Below are 22,298 nucleotides of genomic sequence, written 5' to 3'. Positions count from 1 at the left end.
CATAGTAACATAGTCTAGCTACATAGTCGTAGTTTCTTTGAGCATTTATTACTTGAATTGTTACCGCAATGCGTATGGAAGGTCACTGAATAATTGGTAAACGAAAAAGCGAATCAAAGTATGCAAATCATGCGGCGGGATTGCTGGACTACTGGGTGGCCACTTACTTCTCCAGCGCATAATTGGGATGCAGCTGACTGGGGCCAACTGGGGCAGCTGCCGAAGCAGAAGCACTGGCTGATGCCGCGCCCTGGTCCCTGGGCGGCGTGGGCTGCTTATTAACAATGACATTGGGCGTTTCCGGCTGGCTATCCTCGGTTTGCCTTGGAGGTGAGGTTTGGCATGACAAAGAAGTTTTGGGCGAAATGTCAGGGGAAAAGTACTTGAGGGGCTGGCTACTTACTGTTCCTTGTGGCCTAGTTCAATCTGGCTCTGGCCGCGCAGCAAAGGGCGCTTCTCGGGCGACTTGTTCTCCTTGTTCTCCTCGAGGGGACGCGGCGCGGCCCCCTCCTCAGCGCCTGTCAGCTGCAGCTGCACTAGGGGCCTTCCCGGGGGCTCCTCCTCTGGCTGCTGATGCTGATGCTGCTGCTGCTGCTCCTGCTCCTCATCCTCCTCCTTGAGGTCGTGGCTCTTGAGACTACTTGAGACGGTCTTGGCCTCGATGCCCACACCCCCCTCGCTGCTGAGGGACATCTTGCGGTTCTGCAGGAGCCGCAGACGCTGCGCGTCGTACGCCTTGAACTTGGGTAGGGCGTCGTCGATGAAGGAATTTGGCACCCGCTTCTGGGACACTCGAATCTTGCCCACGTACATCACCTCGAAGAAGTGCGTATGGTTTGGCGAGATGTCCGCAAGCAGGGAGAGGTTGCTCTGCGCCGAGGTGGATGTGGGAATGTTCACCGTGCCGGAGGAGCTGCTCAGGCCGTGCGTGTACGACTTGGAGGCCTTCATCTTGGAGCTGATCGGATTGGGACTCGCATCGTGCTGGGCTTGCCGCATGGCCTCGCTCATCTTCAGGTTCGTCGCAGGTGTGGCGTGAATCCCGGTCAGGGACCCATTTGAGGAGCTGTGTCCTCCTGCTCCTCCGCCGGCGCCTCCAATCAACGTCTGCGGAATGCTGCCCACCGAGCCGCCAAGAGTGTGGGCCGGATCCCGCATCTGGTGCATCAGCTCGGCCATCTGCAAACGGAACGGCCAGAACTCGTGAGTCACTCAATTGATAGCTATCTGGGATTGGGATTGGGATTGGGATTGGGGTTAGGATTAGGATGGGACCAGTTTCCACGTGCCCTCAATACAAGAAGAAAGTCTATGTCTCCTCAATTCCCCTCACAGTTTAATGGATGACTGGGTGGTTGCCCCACTTGCCTCCACTCTCTCCTCCACTATCCCTCCGACTAGAACCCACTATGACCATGTTTAATCGAACAAAAGTTAACCGAATGCCATGAACCCATGCCAGACCATAAGTGGTTTCCTGTCATAACGTGAAATTAATAATCCATTAGTCCATTTCAGTTTCTAATAAACTAAAGACGTATGCAAATTGCGCTTAGAATCTATTGGAATATACTGCCTCAGTAATGTCCAATGTCAATGTTGGGCACGTCCTTGCTCTCAACTGATCCCAGTGATCAGAGATCTATTCTGTGACAACCGACGCCAGCCAGAGGCACAAACAGAGAGTGCAAAGGAGAATGCCCGCGAAGGGAAAAACACAATACATGTCGTGTGCATGACAAGGCGAACATTAATGCTGGACTCGAGACTGGGACCGAGGCTATATGTCGTGTGGATGACAGGGACGTTGTTGTTCGACTCGGGTCTCGCCGAATGGGTTGTTTTTTGAGGGACTGCTCCCAGATTCAGAAAGCGTGCATACTGCTGCTCTATATGGATACATATCTGATTAAGGGCAGGACGCACTCTTGGGCGATTACTTGTACTCGAATTTGAATTTCTTAAGAATGGGTTCGTCAGCATCTTCCGTGACTCAGTGATCATGTTCACTGCTCATGGCGCAGACATCGCGTCTGCTCTGCTCTGCTCTGCCACCGTTCTTGGGGGCCTCCCTTGTGCCTCCCCTATATTGCCTGTAGGCCCAGTGTAATCGTGCTGCAAGTGGATGCATCAGCTGCTGCCGGCGTGATGGTCGGATCTTCTCTCTGCTGTTCATTCAGAGAGCGGTGCAGCGGTGCCCCCTCATGCTGCCCCCTTGCCCCATTTTGGGTTCATTGAAAAGCTGCCAAAAATGATTGCAGCGGCTGCCAGCAAGTTAAAAGTCCAATGCCATCCCACTCTCGGGGCATGCAGCTGTCTGTCAGATGCGTTTCGTATATGTATGTATCCCGAAGATACATACAACTAATTGTCATTTATCAGCAATTTTAAGGCACAAATTTAAGCAAACGAACGAAATAGTTATCATCCTAAATTGATTTCAATTTTACTTCTGCTCTTTTGGGGATACGAGGAACAGAATCGATTCCTTCATAGAAGCGTCGCGTTGATCAGCCACTCGCCGAGTGATCGTGATCGTGACGTCATGTGCGGGCCAAAATTGACCAAAAGACACATCTGTACATACACATGGTATTATGTACCCTATATATGTACATACATATATTATATATCTATTTAGATTTCTGTGGCACGCTTGACAACCAAAGTGTGCGCCAGTAGTGCCTGGCAGTATACATATTTCTTTTTTCCCTTTTATTATTTTATTATTTTTGTTTACGAAAACAAGCACTACACATAAATAATGCAGAAACGCTCGCAGGAATCCAATTGAACGTCACGTTCGCATCGCGTTTCACTCGACGCCTTTGTCTTTTTCCTCGTTTTACGTGTTTGCGACATTTTTTATTATTACAATACTTTTACTGTTAAACATTCATATTAAATCAACAGTACTCGGCCTCTCCGAAACAAAACAGAACAGAACAGAAACGAGGGGTAGCGTTGGGAGTTGCTGCTGCGACCGCAACTCTACATTTATACCTGATGGCTCTCCTCCGCCAAACACCACAAAGAGTACGTGCGAAAGAGACACTGTAAACTGGTTTACTCCTTTTGGTTTCAATAATGATCCGATCTGATCCAGATTCGGCAATCTGGTAGATATGGTCATTCAAAATTGTGGATGCCACAGATTTTCATCCTCATCATACACTTGTAACAGTGACATATCAGAGAAGTCTGGATACAAAATGTCGCTGCCCTAGCTCTTATAGTCTCTGAGCACTAGGCGCTCATAGGGACGGACAGTCGGACAGATAGACATGGCTCTATCGACTCGGCGATTGATGCTGATCAAGAATATATATACTTTAGGGGGAAAAGCTTCCTTCTGGACGCTACACTCATCCATTTTCACCACAAATCTAATATACCCCTATACTCATTTTGAGTATCGGGTATAAAAACCCCCGCCCTGACAAGCCCCAATGCCAGCCAACAAACTCAAATTCAAAGTCAAATTAGAGGCGATTTACAGGCGATTTGCACGCGCTTACATATAAGCTCCACCGATTTTATGACATTTTGGCGTCCCGACCTCCCCAGCCCGGACTGAAAACCATTTAAAGCCCACAGACAGGAAATGCAACTGAAAAAGCAAAAACTGTTAACAAACCGCAGTTACAAGATGACCTGCACATGCCCTTTACTTGTGATGTGAGTGATGTAATTTAGCGGAAAACAACAAACAAACAATAAAATACATGTGAACAATCTTTCATTTATTTATGGCGATTTCTATAGAAGAACAAAGGTATAAATGTACATTTAGTAGGGATTTTTGCGTCTATTAACGAAAAATGGGACTATAATAATTAATAATTTATTAAAAGTGCACTGCGTGCAAAGTGCACAGAGGAGGAAAAAGTTTCCAGTGGTTCAGGCGTAGATCCGGAGAGACAATACTAATAATTGAATTCAAATCCAACTTGATTTTCCACTATGAAGCTGAAAGTGGAAAGCTGTAAGCCTGAGCTAAACCTGAGATGGAAACGTATAATTTATCCAAAGTCTATTACTGACCTGCAGCTTTTGAGTTCCTTTCACGATAAACTCTCATGCAAACATGTCTAAGTTACAACAGCAGCTGCACTGCAACCCAACGTTAGACCTAGCACAATGTAGTATGATGATATTAACCAAATTATACCAATCAAGTTCGGAAAGGTTCGCGAGCGACCCACTGGCTACTGTCTGTCGTTCAGTAGATGGAGCTCTTCCCCTTTCGAATATGTATCTGACAGAATCGACAGAATCTACAGAATTAAATGTTTCGCGTCAGCATTTTGGTGGCATCTTTTTTGCCGCTTGAGCTAGACTTTGTTGCTTTATGGCTTTTATGCAGTTGGAAAACTGTAGTGCCCGGGTGCCTAGTGAATAGCAAAACCTGGCATTTTAAAGAGTGGCAGCACCTGTCCTCCCTGGAGCGGAGCCCCCTGGAACCCAGTCCCAGTCCTAAGTCTAGAGGACCACTCAATTTGACGACAATGGACAGCAACAGGGGCATTGCAAGTGCTGGCAAACCTCTAACGAGCTTGTTTACATTCAATATAGACTCGTTTTAAGGTCAAGACTTTATGCAATGCGTTTCCTTGCCAATTTGTCCCGCTGCTGCTGCTGCTGCCGGGTTCTGTCCGGTTTGGGTTAGGAGCGATTTGTTCCGGGCCATTTGAATAAACAAAAACCACGTTCAGCTCACGAGTGCCACATGTATTGGGAGTACAACAACTGCCGAAATGCGATATTTTTTTTCACTAATCCGAGAATCGGTGCCTGCCACTTCGATTGAATGTTGGACTTTGTGTACTGGAATCTAATGTGATATTCCAGAGCGTAGCTTGAATTATGGTTTTCTATCAAATTGCATTGACGCTTGGTTTCCCTCGTAGACAACTTTGTGCTCTTAACTATTCGACTATTCGAATTTGTGACCGGTTTATCGAGAGGGAGAATACAAATCGAATGGGCTCTACAATGGGCTCTACAAAAAAGCATTAGGCAAACGAATATTTTGAAGCCACTTGAAGCTTTTGCAACTCCTTAGCTCGAGCGAAAAATAACACCAATGTAATGGGATGTTGAACAAATTGTGAAGCCCCTTGGCAGGTAACAGGAAAGTCAAGTCAGCGGAAAAGCTAAAGCTACAAAAGCAGCTTTCCCCTTTCCCTTTCCCCTTTCCCAATTGTGACGCTCTTTTAGACACCAGGGCCAGGCCAGCAGGCCAGCAGGCCGCCATGGCCATGGTCAAGAGGAAACTTTTTCTGGCTGACTCTTCGACCCTTCGACCCTTCGACCCTTCGGCCACTTGGCACGCGCGAGGAATTTAATTTGATGAGAAGTTGCAGGATAGGATGGAAAATGTACACAGAAACACTTTATATGGTAATGCCCAAGATGGAATATTCAAAGCATTTGCCTCGGAATTGTCTCTTCTCTTAAGATTCAATAAGATCCATGAAAAGTGGAGGGAAATGGGGAAACGAAACGACATCTACAGAGCGTTGTGGAAACGGTGGACCGTGGCAGAGGGTTGGACCGCCTCAAGGGTAAATCAATTAATGACAAGTGGAAGCCAGGGTTAGGTAAGAGAGAGAGCTAGCTTTTAGCTTGGCCTAAACGCTGCAATTAGTTGGGAACAAAAGAACAATGCAATCAAATCGAATCACGGCGGTGCATGCATAACAAAGCCATTGCATAAGACGGCACACAGAGGCAAACCAACATGAAGTAAAACAAAAATAAAAACATAGGCGAATTGAAATCAATTGAACGGATTAGCTCCGTTCTGGATCTGAATCTGGATCTGAATCTCTACGTACGGCCCGGCTCTTGTTGAGCACCGATGCATCGCTGACCGAGGTCGTCAGGATGGTGTCCCGGTGGAACGGCACAGTAAACATATTGAAGCTGCTGATCCTCCGCCGCGTCTGTATTCCTGCCCCAACTTACACTTGCAACTCTCGCAGCAGCTTATTATCACAAGGTTCTATTTTGAGCGTGTTTCTTGTTCTGGTTCGAGGTCAAAGTTTACGTATAAGTGAATATCACAAGTTTTCCATGGTAAAAATAGTCTTTTTTTTTTATAGAAAAGTTCGTAAAATGATGAAGCTGTTTCAAGAATATTTAAACATATTTTATTTATTTTGTTATTAGTGTTGTAATTAATTTGTATTAAACATAAGCTGTGACACTGTGAATTGATTCATTTGTTGCTTTTTTATATCGTTTTAATTTAATAATTATTATATTTTATGTATTTCATTTTATTTGCTGTATTGCATTTTGTTGAACTTTTTATTTCGATAATTCACTTTATATTTGATGAATAATATTAACACCACTTTTTGACAGCTAATTTGAAAAAGAGAACACTGCTTTTTATTCTTTTTTCCTCACACTTTGTCAATGGCCAATTTTTGTATTCTTTTATTATCAGATATTTTTGAATTATCATCACATTATATGTATCCACATATGTACATCACACACCCCCTCCCCCTTTCAGTGAGCCAAAGACTACTCGCTCGGGGCACGCTACACTACACTACATATAACGGACCTTACACGATGCCCATTTACTTTGAAATGACCATCAAGGCCCGTGACAAATGCGAACCGAGTGTGCTTCGATAGCCAACAGATTCCCGCGACTAACGAAAGTATTTTCGAATTTCGAACAAACAGTTGTCGGCCCAACGGATCAGCTGTTGGTGAGAGAGAGGGAGATGGGCCGATGGGCCGATGGGCCGATCGGGAGACAGAGAAGGGACGGAAGGGTCAAAGTACTGTCATCTGCGCTTGGCTGCCCGATAAATCATTATAATTAAAAAGGTTCCCAGAGCTGCAGTTGTCTCTAGAACCTCCGGCTCAGGGGAGTACCGGGAACAAGCACCGATAATAATACATTCTCCTACAATACAATGTCAGTGTGTATTTATAAATGTATATATAGATATACATATGTACATATGTATGTAGTAGTAGTACTATGTGCATTTGTTTATCCATCTATCTTCTATCTTTATCTCGCGCCTCTGCTAATTGTCGCGTTAATTGACTTTGCTTTGGGTCTCGCTTTGCTTTGCTTGGCGTCCGAATTGATTTCGATGTCGAGATGTTTGCGAAAGGCACTTTGCGGATAGCCGTTATACGAGTACTCGTACGATATTTGGGACAATGAAAGCCTATTGAGAAGCCCAGAGAACTTCATGCAAGGTCGAAGGTCATTCTTAACCGTAGCCCGTGGATTATGTTGGATCCGGTCCAGCTTCGACTCCACGTGAGCGAGTCTCAATTGATTTGTTTATGGTCTTCAAGTGGCATTTCAATTGTGCGAAGAATGTGAAAATTGTGGATATCTCAAGGCAGACCGAAAAGTGTTTGGATGTATAATTAATATATCTGTATGCATATGTATTTTGCTATGGATTTTATTTTTATTGGTGTGTTTCAGTAACCGATTTATTTTTGTTTTCTATACGTTCTGTTTTCGATTTTTTATTTGCTAATCACTTTTTTGCATTTTTTGTTCGGGGTTTTGTGCACCCAGCTCTAAAATCAAGTTTATTTTTTGTGTTCGTTCCAGCAATTCGTTGAAGCGAACAATGGTAATGCCTTTAGCCCGGTTTGCGCCCAGTAACTCGTATTTATTTACTATATGTTTATTATAAGTAGTTTCACATCAGCTTTTTAGCTTTTTCTGCCAGCACTCTCGTTGGGGGGAGCTGTCGCCGCCTTCACAGCGGAGCGCGCACGCGGTTCGATTGCCGTCAGACGACTGAGGGCAGCAGCAGATCCCCAGCCAAGCAACGCGACAGCGACAGCGACAGCCACTTCCATAGCCACAGCCACAGCCGAAGCAGGCAACAACTGAATGAATGAAGCGACCTGCGCATGCGAAATCGAAGAAGCCACAGCTACAGCGGTGAGAGCGAATGGGAGAGCGCCAGAGAGTAGGGCAGTGAAGGAACATGCGGAGAAAGAGCAATGGAAAGCGAAAGGGAGACAACGCTGCGAATACTTGATACGTGGTAAATAAAATCATAAATTACACACGTCCCCCCCCCCGTTCACAGCCACACCGTCAGCCATCTGCCATTTGCACATGGAATTCAAATTTGGGGACACGGCAATCAGCGGATCCACAATCGATAATCCGTTGTGTTGTCCGACGTCAAGGGTTCAATCAACATTTCGTTGAAAAATATAATTAATATCTATGTAACTTCATACAAACGAGGCCAATATTATATTCTGTGGTGGCTATAAGGATTCTCGATCCATTGCTTACAGCGGGAGAGAGGGAGTGATTAAATCAAAAAGAAACAGACGCACAGACTGAAAGTGATCCGAGGCTGATCAAGAATATTTATTGTCATGGCCATGGCGGGAGAGGCCAGGAACATCAAGAAGAAGCACTCGGAGCTACCAGGCATATCTTACAGGGCACTCTGGGAGAAGGAGCACGAAACATAGCAGCACATCCTAGGTGAATGCCCTGCACTCTATAGAAGGAAATCTCAGCAGGAGTACTAAATTCCATTAAAAGCTTAAATATACAGATTTCTGTAATGTACGGTTTTAAAGATTGAAGCCAAAAAATGTCCTGACGTTACATTGGTACTGAGGCTGGGGTAAGAAATTGCAAGACTCTATATAAAATATTCAGTGTTCATTTTCCATGCACATTCACAAAATAATATCGGGACAAAAGTATATGGAAATCGGTTTTTTCTTGACTTTTAATATTCGTTTTGGCGGAAATGCGCATTAGTGGTCGAGTTGCACTACAGCCTTCTAAGAATAACAAGACTATGGTCTAAAGATGATATCGTTGTTGAATCAGTTGGAAATCAGTTGAATCAGGGAAGAACATGTTAACAAAACATAGTATCTTAAAAAGAGGTCTTTGTATCTAATTCCAATAAAATATCAGTTCTTCAGCAATCGAAGTGTTTGTTCAGATGCAGTGGAACATCTTTTAGTGGCAAAAAGTTTACCAAGCCTAACAAATTTCCATCGAACGGCTCACCAGTCAACGAATAAACTGAAATCAGTCTAAAAAGCCAGGCAGCAGAGCTGCGAATATAATCGAATCATAGAGGAGTACTTTCTTATTCCTAAATGGTTCCAAGTTCTTCGAACGTCCCTATTCAATGGGAGGGATTCAACGAGGAAATAAAAGTGAGAAAGAACGTGCTCCTCTTCCCACCTCCCTACAGCTCTGAACTTTAGTTACGAAAAGTTTCTTTGTGCCAAGTTGTTCGTCAAGAAGCGGCCAGAGCGTGTACGCCGTACACGGGATATGGTACGAGTATACTCGAATTCCTACCAAAAAAGGTCTGAGTCGGTTTGAGCCCTTTTCTGTGTGCAGTCTTCAAACTGCTGACGGTCAGGACACAGGATGCAAACCCACTCGAGGAAAGGACCAACCGAGATGGCCAGGCCTTGAACTCTCGGCTGGGTCCTAGGTCCTGCCCAGAACCAGGTGGGTAGCCCAAAGTTTAAACAGGCGAATGGCACCTCTGCGCCACGCGTCATTTAGCAGAGGACAAGGCACGGATCCGCCTGCTAACCGGGACAGGTCCCAACCGTTTCCAGTAGCGAAACAGAATAGAAAATTGGGCGGGGCGGGGCTGAGCCCTTAAATATTTATGAGCCTATGATGTGGTTGAAGTGCCGCAGCTGCTTTGGAGCACATATGCGCCTGCTCCCCAGAAGTATGCCCTGCTCATCAGGTTCCCTCTTCCTGCATTTTCCTAGGGGTTTGCCCGCTCTTCGCTCCCTCCGGGTGGAAAGGAAGGAGTGTATGGATGGCAGTTAAGTGCGTTTATCTTACCGCCTAATGGCACCAATTAGTGCCTCAGTTGGTGGCGTGTATCCAGAGGGACGGCTGGGCATTTATGTCGAGGTGTGCTCAGCTTATCACGCCTTTTCTTTGGACCTTTTTGCTTAAGCAATTGATATTTATATCCCCTGTGGAACCCAGTTAAAGTCAAACAAGTTATGTGACCCAGTTGCCATCTGATAGCCAAGCAGCTGAAAGCATTTCAGGCAGCAGACACAGATCGGGGCCAAACTCTGCGAACTACGCGAACTCTCACCCACCGAGACCTCGCAGTCAACAACCAGACGGGGTCCACATCAATGCCAAAACACAGGCCAACTCCCATGGCAAAGGGGGAAGAGGCCGCCATCCGGACATGGCTTAAAGCGCTTTTGACATGCAACGAGGCAACAACAGGACCCGCACACACACACAACACATGCAAAATCCATAGCAATTACGCTTAAATGAAGTGGAAAAGCGTTCAATGAAAAAAATATATGCCAAATAATTCGATGTCCTATATTTATGGTACACGCATCACAAAAGGTGAAATAACAAAAAAAAACGCATGCGAAATCGATTTCACATCAATCTGGCATATAGTTCTCTTAACTGGTCGGATTTTACTCAAATATACACATATTCGTAGTCGGAGGAGTACGAGTACTTCTAATGACTCGCAGCATCGAGCTGTGACGAGCTGTGAGCTCTACGGTGGGTGGTGTTACACGCCTGGTAGCTCCATCAACGTCGATACCAACAGAGAAGATACAGGCTTGAAGAGACGAAGCGAACGGGATTTAGTTTACTCTACATACATTGTCCAACCCATTTGATCAATAAACACAGCAATACAACTCGATGAGCCATCCCCATACATATGTGGAGCCTGTTGGGTGGGTGTTGTAGCAGGAGCTGAGCTTTTGGCACTGCCGCACAGTCCTACGACCTAAGGTTTTGATTAGAAAGGCAAGCGGAAGTCATTTTATGGCGTGACTAATGAAGAGGACACGCCCATGAGGGTTTCGTGATAAGGAAAAGGGGTCAGATCTAGATCGTTGTAGCGTTGAACCAGTTATTGGATGGACACAGTATTCGGTTGTTTTCTCCGGGCACGAAGCGGAAGACTGCGACTCCAGTGGCAGAAGCTCGCCTCGCCGTTCGCATGTTCTGTAGCTCAGTAATTTGTTAACAACATGGAAAAATGTTTTTATTTCAGTTTCTGGGTCATTAACTAGTGGGTCGTTAGCTACTTTACGGAATCAGAGTATAAATTAGTGTACAAGCTAGTGCTTCACTTCTAGGTGACAGCCCGAAATCATGGAATATTGGTTGGTCGTAATATGGTCGGTAATATCATCTCTTCAAATATGTATATGTTGTAATATCGGTGCATGAACTGACTACGAGATTGTTCTCAGCCTCTGCTGTTCCGTTGCTTCCTGTGTCGCTTGTCACCGCCATTTGTCTGTCCGTTACTCTTGTCTTTTGGTAGGAGAGTGCGTATAGCAGCGAGGTGATGAGAGCGCACTTCGAACGAATGTGACTGAGAGTGCACTGTCTGTCACCTCTTTGTAACCTCTTTGAAGGTTTTTGATATTTGATAAGTATGGAAAATATCTTATTTTCGTTTTATACCTATCCCACAAAAATATCTATATTAAATGATATTTAGAAAAGTAAAAAGTATTGTTTTTTCCGCCGAGCAAGGAAAAATGTTACCAACAAATATATTATTAAAAAAAAATATATATAAATATATCAGTATTCATTATATACCAATATTTAACATCCCTAGAAGACAGTCTCGAAGAGTCGCGTGTGAGTGGCACCACACCACCAAAAAAGCAAAAATCGTTGATTGCAGATCCATTTTCTATCCATTTTCTATTTGCATTCACAAGATTTATAAATCTACAAGTCTACATTTCACTGGAATACAATATGCACCTTGGAATATAGTATGTATGTAGATATCCCCGCTCTTCTGCAGCCTCCACTACTTCTCAGACAAACCGCAACTAAAAATGAGAAATGCAATTTGAAATTCACATCTGGTAGATTCTGGAACCAGAAGTCGTCGCTCATTAGGCATCCCGAGCCATTGTTCCACAAACAAAGCCGCAAAACCTTTAGAGCTTAGGAGCCTTAGAGCGCTTCCTCCCCCGTTCTGTGCAATTTAATCCGAGTAGTTTCCATGGAAAACTATTGTGTGGTAACTTTTAAAAACATTTCCATTTGAGGGCATTTCAAAAGTCCACCAACTGTCCCCACACATGCATTCCACATGGCTCCCACCACAGACACACAACTGACACAATGTCGGCCCAGGCTGTCGACAAGTTTTCCCATCCGTCATCCGGCATTCATCTGGCTTTCCTCGGGCTTTGAGTGGGCCCTGAACTTACCTCCTCGATGGTTTCGCACTCAAACAGATAAATGTGCAGCAGCGGATCCTTCGGATCCTTCAGCAAGTAGACCAGTCCGGTGATGGGTCCTTGGAATTCCATGAAATTCTGCGACTGCTCCGCCGCTCCACTCCCATCAGCAGCCGCGGCCGCTGCTGCCACTGCTGCCGCCGCCGCCGCCGCCTGCTGCTGCTGCTGCTGATAAGCGGAGGCCGCGCTGGACGAGAGCGAGCCGTAGGATGTGGACGCGGTTAGGGTTTGCCGCAGTCCGTTGGCGGCCAGCGAGCTGCTGCTGCTGCTGCAGCTGCCACCAGGCATCAAGGCGGTGGCGGCGCAGGAGGGGCCACTGCCTGCCGCCTGGCCAGCGCCAGATTTGAGCTGGAGAAACCCATTGCCGATGCTCTTGGCCTGCGGCTTGTGTACGATGCGGCACATGCCCACGATGTGCTTCAGGGGATGGCTGAACTGCAGCTCAAAGTCCGAGTTGTACGACTCGAGTATGCCATTCTCAATGCCCACCGATAGCTGCAAGAAAACCAAGACAACCAACATGATTAGTATGTAAATATTTCGCAGGCTCGAGCACAGAATTAAGCATTGGTTCGGTGTATATAGTATTATGCGCTTGAAGTCGGGATTAGATCCTTTCTTCTTCTTCTATTCGATATCTGATATACAATTTGGTTGACATTAATAATGGATTGAGACATAAACATACAAATTGATATAAAAGAAGAAATGCTGGACGACTGAAGATACATATTTGTAGATTTAAAAGGCCTCTCCAAAGCAGAGGTGCAGATTAAGTTAGCTTTAATCTCGGATATTCGCGAAGTAAGTCCTTGTAATTTCCTGTATTCTTAGCTCCATTTTATAGCCGGTAATCGCAGAGTACTGGGGTGTATAAGATTTGTGGGCAAAGTGGTGGTGTGTAACGTCCAGAAGGAAGCGTTTCCGACCCCATAAAGTACATAAATTCTTGCTTAGAATCTATAGCCGAGTCGATTGAGCCCTGTCTGTCCGTCCGTCCCTATAAGAGTATCCAGACTCTTGAGATATCACACTGTTACAAGTGTATTTCCCAGCCCCCACAAAGGGGGGAGAGCCTGAGCATCGAGTATAAGTGTAGAGTCGCGGCCGTAGCTGCGACTCACAACGTTCCCGCTCGTTCTGCTTTCGTTTGTGAACAGAGCAGCGACTAGAGGGAATTAACCGCGTTATGGCATCTTTTGTGAGAACGTTTCATTTCCACTAGGCGAAGCAGATTAACAGTATTAAATTCTTTTTAATCAGTTTACATACTTGCCTGCACAAGTAGAAAAAAGGGAAAGGAGGCAGCAATGACAATGTGACATGCCTGCCAACACGGCAACGTGGCAACGCGGCAACATGGCCGCTGCTCCATTTCCGGCAGAGTAGAGTCCTCCGCATCCGCCTCCACCTCATCAGCTGGTCTGCCTTTCTCTATTATTTTCTGGTTGTATTTTCGTTTCATTTTTTCACGTTTTCGTTTTGTTCTTGGCCCCTTTTTATGCTAACAACTACGAAAGCCAGAAAGCCTGGTAGCCTGGTAGCCAGGGAGTGTCAACAACTATGAGCGGGAGGCGATGGTGATGTGGGCTGTGGCTGTGGCTCTGGGTGTGGATGTGGGCAAGGAAATTGGGTTGTGTGCTTAGAGCAGCGGCAGGGGCAGAGCAGGGTGTGTCGATGTTGTAGGTAGGCGGCAGAAAAGCAGGTCGTTATGTTCTTTAGCCCCATTGGGGATCTTTGTACGAGTACGAGTATATTGTGCCTACTCGAACACAGAGGGCCAGCAGTGGTAGGACGGCAGGGGACTCCCCTTCAGTCTCGCGTTCTCAAAGGTTTTAGATGTACGGGGAATTTGTTTGCCAATTTAGTTCACGGCGTACCAAGGGGAACGAGAAAACATCCGTGTACTCTCTAATGGACTTTGAACTGCCTTGAATAAAATCTTACCCTTCGCTAATTAAATATCGAAACAAGTTAAATTAAAATCAAAGCACAGTAGAGTGTTGGGGCGGATCCGTGGGGGCTCCTTGGGCTGGGGGCGTCAGCTCTGAAAACTAAATACTAAGAAAAACAGAACGGAAAACTTTTAACTCAATCAAAAGGAGAAGGAGAAGGAAAAGGCAAAGGCAAAGGAAAGAGGAAAATAAGGAAACTCAGATGACCTGGTATTTTAGTAGTTGGGAGTAAGGATACTCCATTGACCCTTCTTCTTAGATTGGAGAACCAAAACCCTGCAATTGATGTCCTCTGAGAAAGCTGCTGCGGGAGCACGCCTAATGACTGGCTGCCTGGAAACCTCGTAGCCATTAGGGCCGCCGCAATCTTGGCCTGGGTCCCAGGCAGTCCCCGGCAGTCCCGGGTTTCGTTTCACCGTTTGGCATTTAATTAAAATTTTGAAAACGCCTGACACACATATGGCAGCAGTTAAGTGGAGGCCGTGACAATTTATTTTAATTAATTTCCTTCGACTCTTGACGAAGGAGCGCCTATCGCCTGCCGTCACCCACAGAAAATTCGGTCGCTCTGCCGGGGGTCGACAGAGCCCAGGGGCCGGGTAAATGGTAAATGATTGATCTCTTCTTCTGTTCCAGTTTCCGTCCACGCACACTTTCATTACAAGGAAATTGAAATCTGAAAAGGGATACTCAACTTTTCTACTCAACTGTACCCAAATAAGGCTGGAAATAAAGAGGATCCTACATGTCTCCTGCATTCGCTCGTTCTTCCAGTGCTGGACAACAGCCGCATTGAAATGGAAATGCGTCAAGAATATAATGCAAACTGTGACGCACGCTGCGTATACGTAATATGGCATTTTTCCCTACAACAATTGACGGCTTGACCTCTTTAAACTCCACTTTGAACTCCCCCGCTCCACCGCTCTCTGCGTCACCTTCAGGCCTAATTGAAGGAAGGTAATGCCACGATTCTACATGAAATTACACGGGCATGCACATGTATTTGCCCTAGAGATGGACACGGGTGGGTCGGAGCTTTCAGTCACGGACCATCAATTGAGGCACTTGAGACTTTCGACACTGTCCCATCTAATCGCAATCGGATCATTACAATTGAAAGACAATATCCCGTGTCTCTCACGATCGCGCAATCGATATGGCAGTACAGAGCACGAGACCATCTCTAGATTGCTCCTCGGCCTCTCGTAGCTTCGTAGATACGAGTATTGCCGTCTAGCTCGCACGTCCACCCATTCGCACTAAAGTGCAGTTAGACGCCATGTCAGAAACAGCTGTTGCTGTCGCTGTTGCTGTCTCTTTCATTTGAATGACGCTGCCGTTGCTGTTGACGTCGCCGTCGCCGTCGCCGTCGCCGTCGCGTGCTATCGCCCAGTGATTTATACATTTTAACCGTTTTTTGCCCGTGTCTCCATGCGGCAGCAGACGCTGGCCGTTGGCTGTTTTAGCTTTGTTCGTTGTTGCTGGCCCACTGTAGCCATATAATTTGCATTAACTACATTTGCTTTACTGCCACTGACGTCTTTAATAACGGGTTGCACGCTTGAAATACTACTGGCAAAGGGTCAGGTCCAGAGACCTGGTCTCTGGCTTCCACAAACATGTTCTACGGAGGGCCAATTACCATTGCTTACGATTACGAATATGCCTGTTATTCAACTCTCATGAATCCACACTTTCGCCGGCAATCGTATAACAATCGAGTATCAAGTGAATGTCGATGGGATGGTGGGAGGGTGTGTCCCAGGACGCTGTCTGTGAATGCAGATCCCAATAACGAGGGGTCCCTAGATGATCCCTAGAAAACTAAAAGCCGCTACATAGCAACGAGCGAGGATCCACGACTCCTAGCTATGTTCTAACGTTAACCCGATACTGAAGAAGAGTATAGGGGCTTATATTAGTTTTGGGGTGAAAGTGGATGAAAGTAGAAAGTGCTAAAGTAGACCCATAAAAGTATGCTACCTTAATTCTACTTGATTTAAAGCCCTCAAAGGTCTCTATTAAGGCATTAAAGTACGTACGTAGATGAATAATCTATCACTAATTAGTGACAGCGACTAACCGACGACTAAGGGGCGACTTTCAATAGAAACAGACGGAAAGACACCTTTTAGGAGACTCCTAAAGGGGTCGACTTTGTTTTGCTTCACCGAGTAGGTGGCTCGTGTTGACAGCTGAAAATTTCGGAATAGTCAGATTCAGTCTGGAAAGCCCAGCACCGGCACTGACACACACCAATACCCTAGGGATCTGATCTGATCCATACCATAGATAACAAATACAAATTGCATCCCAAACTATGGGGGAAACATGCGGAAACAAGTCGCAGATGGCCGGCAAGATCAGGCTAATGACCGAGTTCTGCAGCCACTCTAGCCTGGGGCCAGAGGCGCGGATAGTCAAGCAGCAGGACGTGCACCTGTGGGAGGTCTCTCAGGCATATCACGAGCTGATTGCGTACATCAACACCGTGAGCACGACGATTCAGGGCCTGCGGCTGAACGACGGCTTCCCGGTCAGCCCGGCCATCACGCGGCTGGCAGGTATCTTCGACCAGCTGGAGGCCATGATCCACAACAATCCCCCCATCATGGTGGACAACGCGGCGTCGTTCGCCAGCTCCATTGAGCAGGGGAATAAGGCCTACCGCCGGTGGGCGCGCAGCATGCTCCGGGGCATCTACCCGATGGTGGAGAAGGCGGTGCCCGCCAGCAAGTGCCAATACGTGAACGAGCTGGGCCAGTACCTGTCCGGGTCGTTCGGGAACTCCACCAGGATCGACTACGGCACCGGCCATGAGCTGAGCTTCCTCTTCTTCATGTGCTCCCTCTTCCGGGCGCAGATCCTGCAGGAGGAGGACGTTGCCGCCTCGGCCCTGCTGATCTTCGCGCGCTACCTGAAGTTCGTGCGGCGTCTGCAGGTGATCTACACCATGGAGTCGGCCGGCAGCCACGGAGCCTACTCCCTGGACACCTTCCAGTTCATGCCGTTCCTCTGGGGCGTGGCCCAGCTGAGCTACGAGGCCCCCTTCTCGCCGCGGCAAATGCTCGACGCAGACGTGATGACCCGCTACAGGTCGGAGTACCTGCTGATCGGCAGCATCGGGCACGTGGCGGACACCAAGATGGGCACCTTCGCCATGCACTCCTGCCAGCTGTGGAGCCTGGCCGCCCTCTCCTCCTGGGCCAAGATCTACCGCAGCTTGCTCTTCATGTACCTCGACGAGGTGCTGGCCCACTTCGAGATCATGCAACACATCCGATTCGGCAAGCTGATGCCCTTCAGCGAGGCCGCGGAGGGTCGACAGATGGAGCACGCCAGGCTGGGAGTCATGTCCCCGCTGCGCCGTCGCCAGCTGGAACTCAAGCTCGAGGAGGAGCGGCGGCAGCAGGCCCCAGACCAGGCACCCCCCAAGAAGCCGGCGCCAAAGTTCGCGCCTCCGTCCCCGGACTTCGAGGACTCGGAGAGCATTCTATCTGCTGGCACCACAAACACCTCTCTGACCGATGCGAGTGTCCACCTACGCTCCCCGTCCAAGGATGATGTTGCGGACAAACATTTATAATTCCTTCTTTTTGACTAAAAATAAAATTGATTGCAGTTCGTAGCCGGATTTCTCTTGGGCTTTAAGTCGGGGGAACAGCTCCCCTGCCTCACATGCCACACATGCCTCCCATCTGCATCTGCATCTGCATTTGCTGACTCGACTCGTACGCAGAGTGGCAGCGATGCCAAGGGAGCGGCAAACACGGATCCGGAAACCAGCAGACCACAAAACAGAGTCCCGTCGGGCGCAAAACGTCAGCCAGTCGGAAAGGAGTGGGTGGGCGGCCGAGTAGTGGGGGGGGGATAGGTGGAGCGTGCAAGTGGCGGGGCAGCTGACGATGATGAAGTGCGAAACCATTTATGCCGCGGCAGATGCCACCGAGCAAAAGGCGGTGGACGACGAACGAGGAGACAGTGGGGGACGGGACGGGTCAGGTGACTCTGGCCAAAAACGGATAACCAACAGGACTTGAGTGACTTCCCTCCGGAGCAGGCGGCAGGCAGCAGGCACGAAACAAGCACCAAAAGTGTCATCAAAGTGCGAGCCAAAGCAAAATAGGAAAACGAAACAGAAACAGAAAGAGAAACAAGCTACGTATTGATTTTCTTTCCCGTCCATTCCGCAACCAGCCCACTTTTTCCCTCCACCTCTCCTTCCTGCCACAACTTCCTCGCGCTGTGACGTCAATGAATGGAAACAAGCGTCAACAAGGGGGGGGGACTTTTGCTCCTGCCACCCGAAAGGCACCGCCGCCAGAGGGAGGCACCTCTTCAGAGATGGTCAGATTTGAGAGCACCAAAGGGAATACGATATATACGATGATACGATACAAATGTTGTGCTATCCACATACGTTTATCCATGATTCCTACCCTCCTACGATGACCTCCATGTGGTTATTATTTCTTTGCACCAATCGACAGGTCTTACAATATACGTATTCGGCGATAAAAACTATTTGAGGTGCCCCAAAGACGCCTCTATTTCACGTCATGGCACATGACGAGCGACACTTAGAATTTGCCTTATGATGCTTCATCGCCAGATGTTGAACCAAGTGATTCTCAGCAAAATAAAATAAAATAGAGGTATTGAGAGTATTAATTATTGAGCTGTTGTATCCCGACACCCCGCCGGACCACTCCACTCCACTCCGCCGGGATCCATCAATTGCCAACCGATACGAGACTGTACCCCGAGAAATACGAAGACACACAGGCGGATACGTATCCAAAGGTGGAAAGCAGAGCCCAAAATGTTTATTCAGCAACTTGCACTCAAGCCTCGGATGTTTGAATGTTGTTGCCTTTGGCTGAAATAAGACTTGCACCATGCCTCACTTGTGGTGGGGGGGGGTGGGGCTGGTTGGTTGCACCATCCATCCGTCCGACCGTCCAAGAAGTCAGCCTGTTATAATTTTCATGCGCTATTTAACATAATAAGCAATAAGCAGCCACACGGAGGAAGGGGAGGAGCTTTGGCAAACATTGTCATTCATGCTGCCCTCTGCCCCCCCACTCCTCCCTCCACACGAGATCTCTCTTGATGTCTCTCTTTTTTCTTTCTAGGTGCGTGTTTATTTAGTGTCAATTTACATGCAGCAGAGAGAGAGAGAGGGAGCAAGGAATAAACAAGTGTGTGCAGGCTTGAGTAAATATTTAAACAAGAAAATACGAAGCGAATTATGGAGTCTAGTCTGAAAAGTGTCAGTCATGGAATACCAAGGGCCAAGTGGATTGCGAGAGCACGGATAAAGTGTCACTCGAGCCTGAGCTAATGGTTCTCGAAAGTGATATAATATCCAGGCTGCAAAAGGTACAGAAGGTACTCGTATTATAGTTGTTATAGTTATAGTACTCGTATTATAGCAGTACCACCCGTTCCCCTCCTGATTCTGGCCAACTGTTTATTTATATGACACCCCGGCTGTTTTGGTAAGCTCCGACCGGTCCCCAAGCCCCAAGTCCGGGTACATTCAATAAGCATCAACAACAATTGCCAAAGCCAGGTGCAGTCCCCACAGCATCCTCCGGGGCATGGCCACAGGCACGTAGAACGGATTCATTTTAATGCCGAACAGGGCTTCAGGTCCCAGCAACACGCAGCCAGCTGCCAAGCCCCTGAATGAAGCCAAACTGGACAAAAGAAAGGCGGAGTATTCACGGCAGACTCTTTGCGTGGTTCTTACAGTGCGTTTCATAGGCATATTTGAAGGCTGAACTTTCAAAATGTTGTTTAATTGAGTTCCAGTTTATTCTAAAGGACCGTAGAAGTGTGAGTTAAGCCACCTAGATTTCTATTTTAAGCCTTAAGCGAAGAGAGGTGGGGGGCCAACTTGTTGCCTCACGTGCCACACCTCGGCGTAATCTCTTCTGTGCCCTGGCCATGCCTGGCACAGGTGTGAGTCACCCCCGAATCAGTTTTGGAGCCCGTTTCTTCCGTCATCGTTTATCCTGGTGGTATTTTTAGGGACACCCCACAGGCCACCCCCAGGGAACGCCGGCTAATGGGTCACCAATCGGAATAATCATCCTTCATGGAGCGCAAAATGATTAATTAAATTTCATTGGCTTTTCGGACGGCCTCTCTTTCCGTCTCTCACGGCTCATAATTGATTTACTGAGCCGTAATAATTGCAAATTGCTTTTAATTGCGCCAAAGGCACAAAAGTGATAGGAATGCCAGTACTTCGATATACATATAGGAGTAGAGAAGATACATATGTGGTGCGATTGGGTATTGGATTGGATTTTCAGGAAACACATTCGCACATTCACAGAAAGCAAGTGCTCGTAATCTGTGGAGCAGTAGCTCCACTTTGAGTTCGAAGAACACCAAATGCCTTGAATGGATTATGTATTCTGCATACGTCTGTACCCTTTGATACCGAAGTTGGGGAGAACCCAGACTACAATAATGGTTGAATTCCAGATAGGTTTTCGGGATAGATAGATAGATAGATAGCACACTTTACGCGAGTAGTTCTTAAAAGTAAGACTTGTCATTACCAACGTTCAGTGGAAAAGAGGGAAAAGATTGGAATGCACTTGTTATGCCTCCCAATGAAGTAATAATAATAATTCTCGTGTTTTCCCCTTCTAACAGTCGGACTCACCTTTGTGTAACTCTCCGTGGATCGTATGTCGTTGATTGTCCAAGGCAGCATGGAGGCCGAGTAGCGGGGATCGACGGATGCACTGCCGCGATAAGTGAGTGAGACGAGACGCGTTTTCATCTTGCTCCCTTGGTTTGCTCAAAATCAAACTGTGTTACGTATTTTTACTGCACTCTGCGCACTGATGCCGCACGGTAAAGAGTTAAAATTGTAAGCCCAATCGAGTTGCGGACCATTTAGTTACATGTTTTGCGTTTTATTTGCTGTGCAAATGGCTTTTTAATCGTTTTTGTTGCGTGTGCCGTCTGCAGAGTGGAGGAAGCAGAGTCCGAATCAATATTTAATGGACCCACAGTAGGGGCAGAGACGGACGTGGACTTGGGAGTTGCTGATGGAATTCGAAGTTCGTGTCTTGCATGAGTCACCAGCGGGAGTGTCCTGGGGGTGGGGGGAGTGCTGGGGGACTGGTAGTTCGCGGACAACAGCCACCTGACTGCGCCACTTGAGTGTGTCTGAGACGATACGAGATATGTGGGGGTATGTGCTGATGTCCTGGGTAACATCCGAGGGGAGCAGCGAAACTTACTATCAGTATTGATTTTTTTTCTGCCACTCGCCGTCTTTGTTTCCCCATATTCATGCACACACATTTGCAGGGACACAGACAGTGGCAGGCGCAGAGGCGGTGGAGGGCTGGAGCTTGGCAGAAGAGCAGCACTAAGTGGGTGAAAGAAGATGTTGAAGGAAGGAGGAAAAACCAGCCACCCCCACGTTCATTGGGAAGACGGGGAAACGGGGCAGCGGCGTCGCCACCTGGAGCAGAAGCAGCCACACTAGCTGGCGGGGAGAGGGAGACGGACTGGGACAGAGTCCACCCCTAAAAATGCCAATGTTGGAATTTACTTTTGCATAAACTTTTTACTCTTCTATGGTTTCCACAGACACACACACGCACAGGCACACGCACCAATAGTTTACTTTCTTGCCTCTGTGTTGGTATGCTTTTGTGTCCAAACACACAGGCACAGACTCGCGAGCGATTTGCAACAATGAATATAGAAATGAACACGGGAAAGTCCGCAGACAAGTTCTACTTCCTTGCACGGCTTCGATTCGATTGCTCTTTGCTCTACGACTTTGACAGTTCTCCTGCGTCCTTCGTCCTGCCGACCGTCGAGGAGGACGCACTGCGCAAGCGCCTGCATGACATTGAGAAGTTTTTTCGCGGCACTAGTCTCTCGCTTTTCCGATCTCATTTACTTACATTCAAATTTATTCTGCATTTACTTCATCACATTAAATAGACAAATGTTGGGAATAAATTGAACAAATGCGCGTCGTTGCTCCGATTGCAAAACAGCTGTTTGTTT

At 47.2% G+C, this 22,298-nt stretch overlaps 2 protein-coding genes across 9 annotated transcripts in view; one reads left to right on the top strand and one right to left on the bottom strand.

Annotated features, from left to right (window-relative positions):
• Positions 1-22,298, bottom strand: part of LOC108155829 (TBC1 domain family member 4) — a 27,215-nt gene extending 4,917 nt beyond the window's left edge. The window contains exons 1-5 of one of the 8 annotated variants that reach the window (XM_017286934.2): positions 22,193-22,298; positions 20,929-21,233; positions 12,259-12,783; positions 404-1,179; positions 168-323 (exon numbers count right to left, since the gene is read on the bottom strand). In XM_017286934.2, coding sequence (XP_017142423.1) covers positions 168-323; positions 404-1,179; positions 12,259-12,783; positions 20,929-21,048 — 1,577 coding nt within the window. In that variant the 5' untranslated portion in view covers positions 21,049-21,233; positions 22,193-22,298. Of the gene's footprint in view, positions 1-167; positions 324-403; positions 1,180-5,840; positions 6,130-6,580; positions 6,674-7,675; positions 7,793-12,258; positions 12,784-20,928; positions 21,234-21,895; positions 22,162-22,192 lie in introns of those variants that run through there. The other 7 variants (XM_017286937.2, XM_017286935.2, XM_033388474.1 and 4 more) reach the window with 7 other exon arrangements.
• On the top strand, positions 16,423-17,874 carry LOC108155833 (serine/threonine-protein phosphatase 2A activator). The gene has a single exon (XM_017286943.2). The coding sequence runs from the start codon at positions 16,567-16,569 to the stop codon at positions 17,830-17,832; it is 1,266 nt and encodes a 421-aa protein (XP_017142432.1). The 5' UTR covers positions 16,423-16,566; the 3' UTR covers positions 17,833-17,874.

The sequence above is a fragment of the Drosophila miranda genome, chromosome 2 (assembly GCF_003369915.1).
Source record: "Drosophila miranda strain MSH22 chromosome 2, D.miranda_PacBio2.1, whole genome shotgun sequence".
Lineage (NCBI taxonomy): Eukaryota > Metazoa > Arthropoda > Insecta > Diptera > Drosophilidae > Drosophila > Drosophila miranda.
The sequence above is the reverse complement of the archived record's forward strand: the minus strand, read 5'-3'. Positions and strand labels throughout refer to the sequence as shown.

Coding starts and splice junctions, on each gene's coding strand:
- LOC108155833 (XM_017286943.2), top strand. CDS start 16,567: ATGGGGGAAACATGCGGAAACAAGTCGCAGATGGCCGGCAAGATCAGG.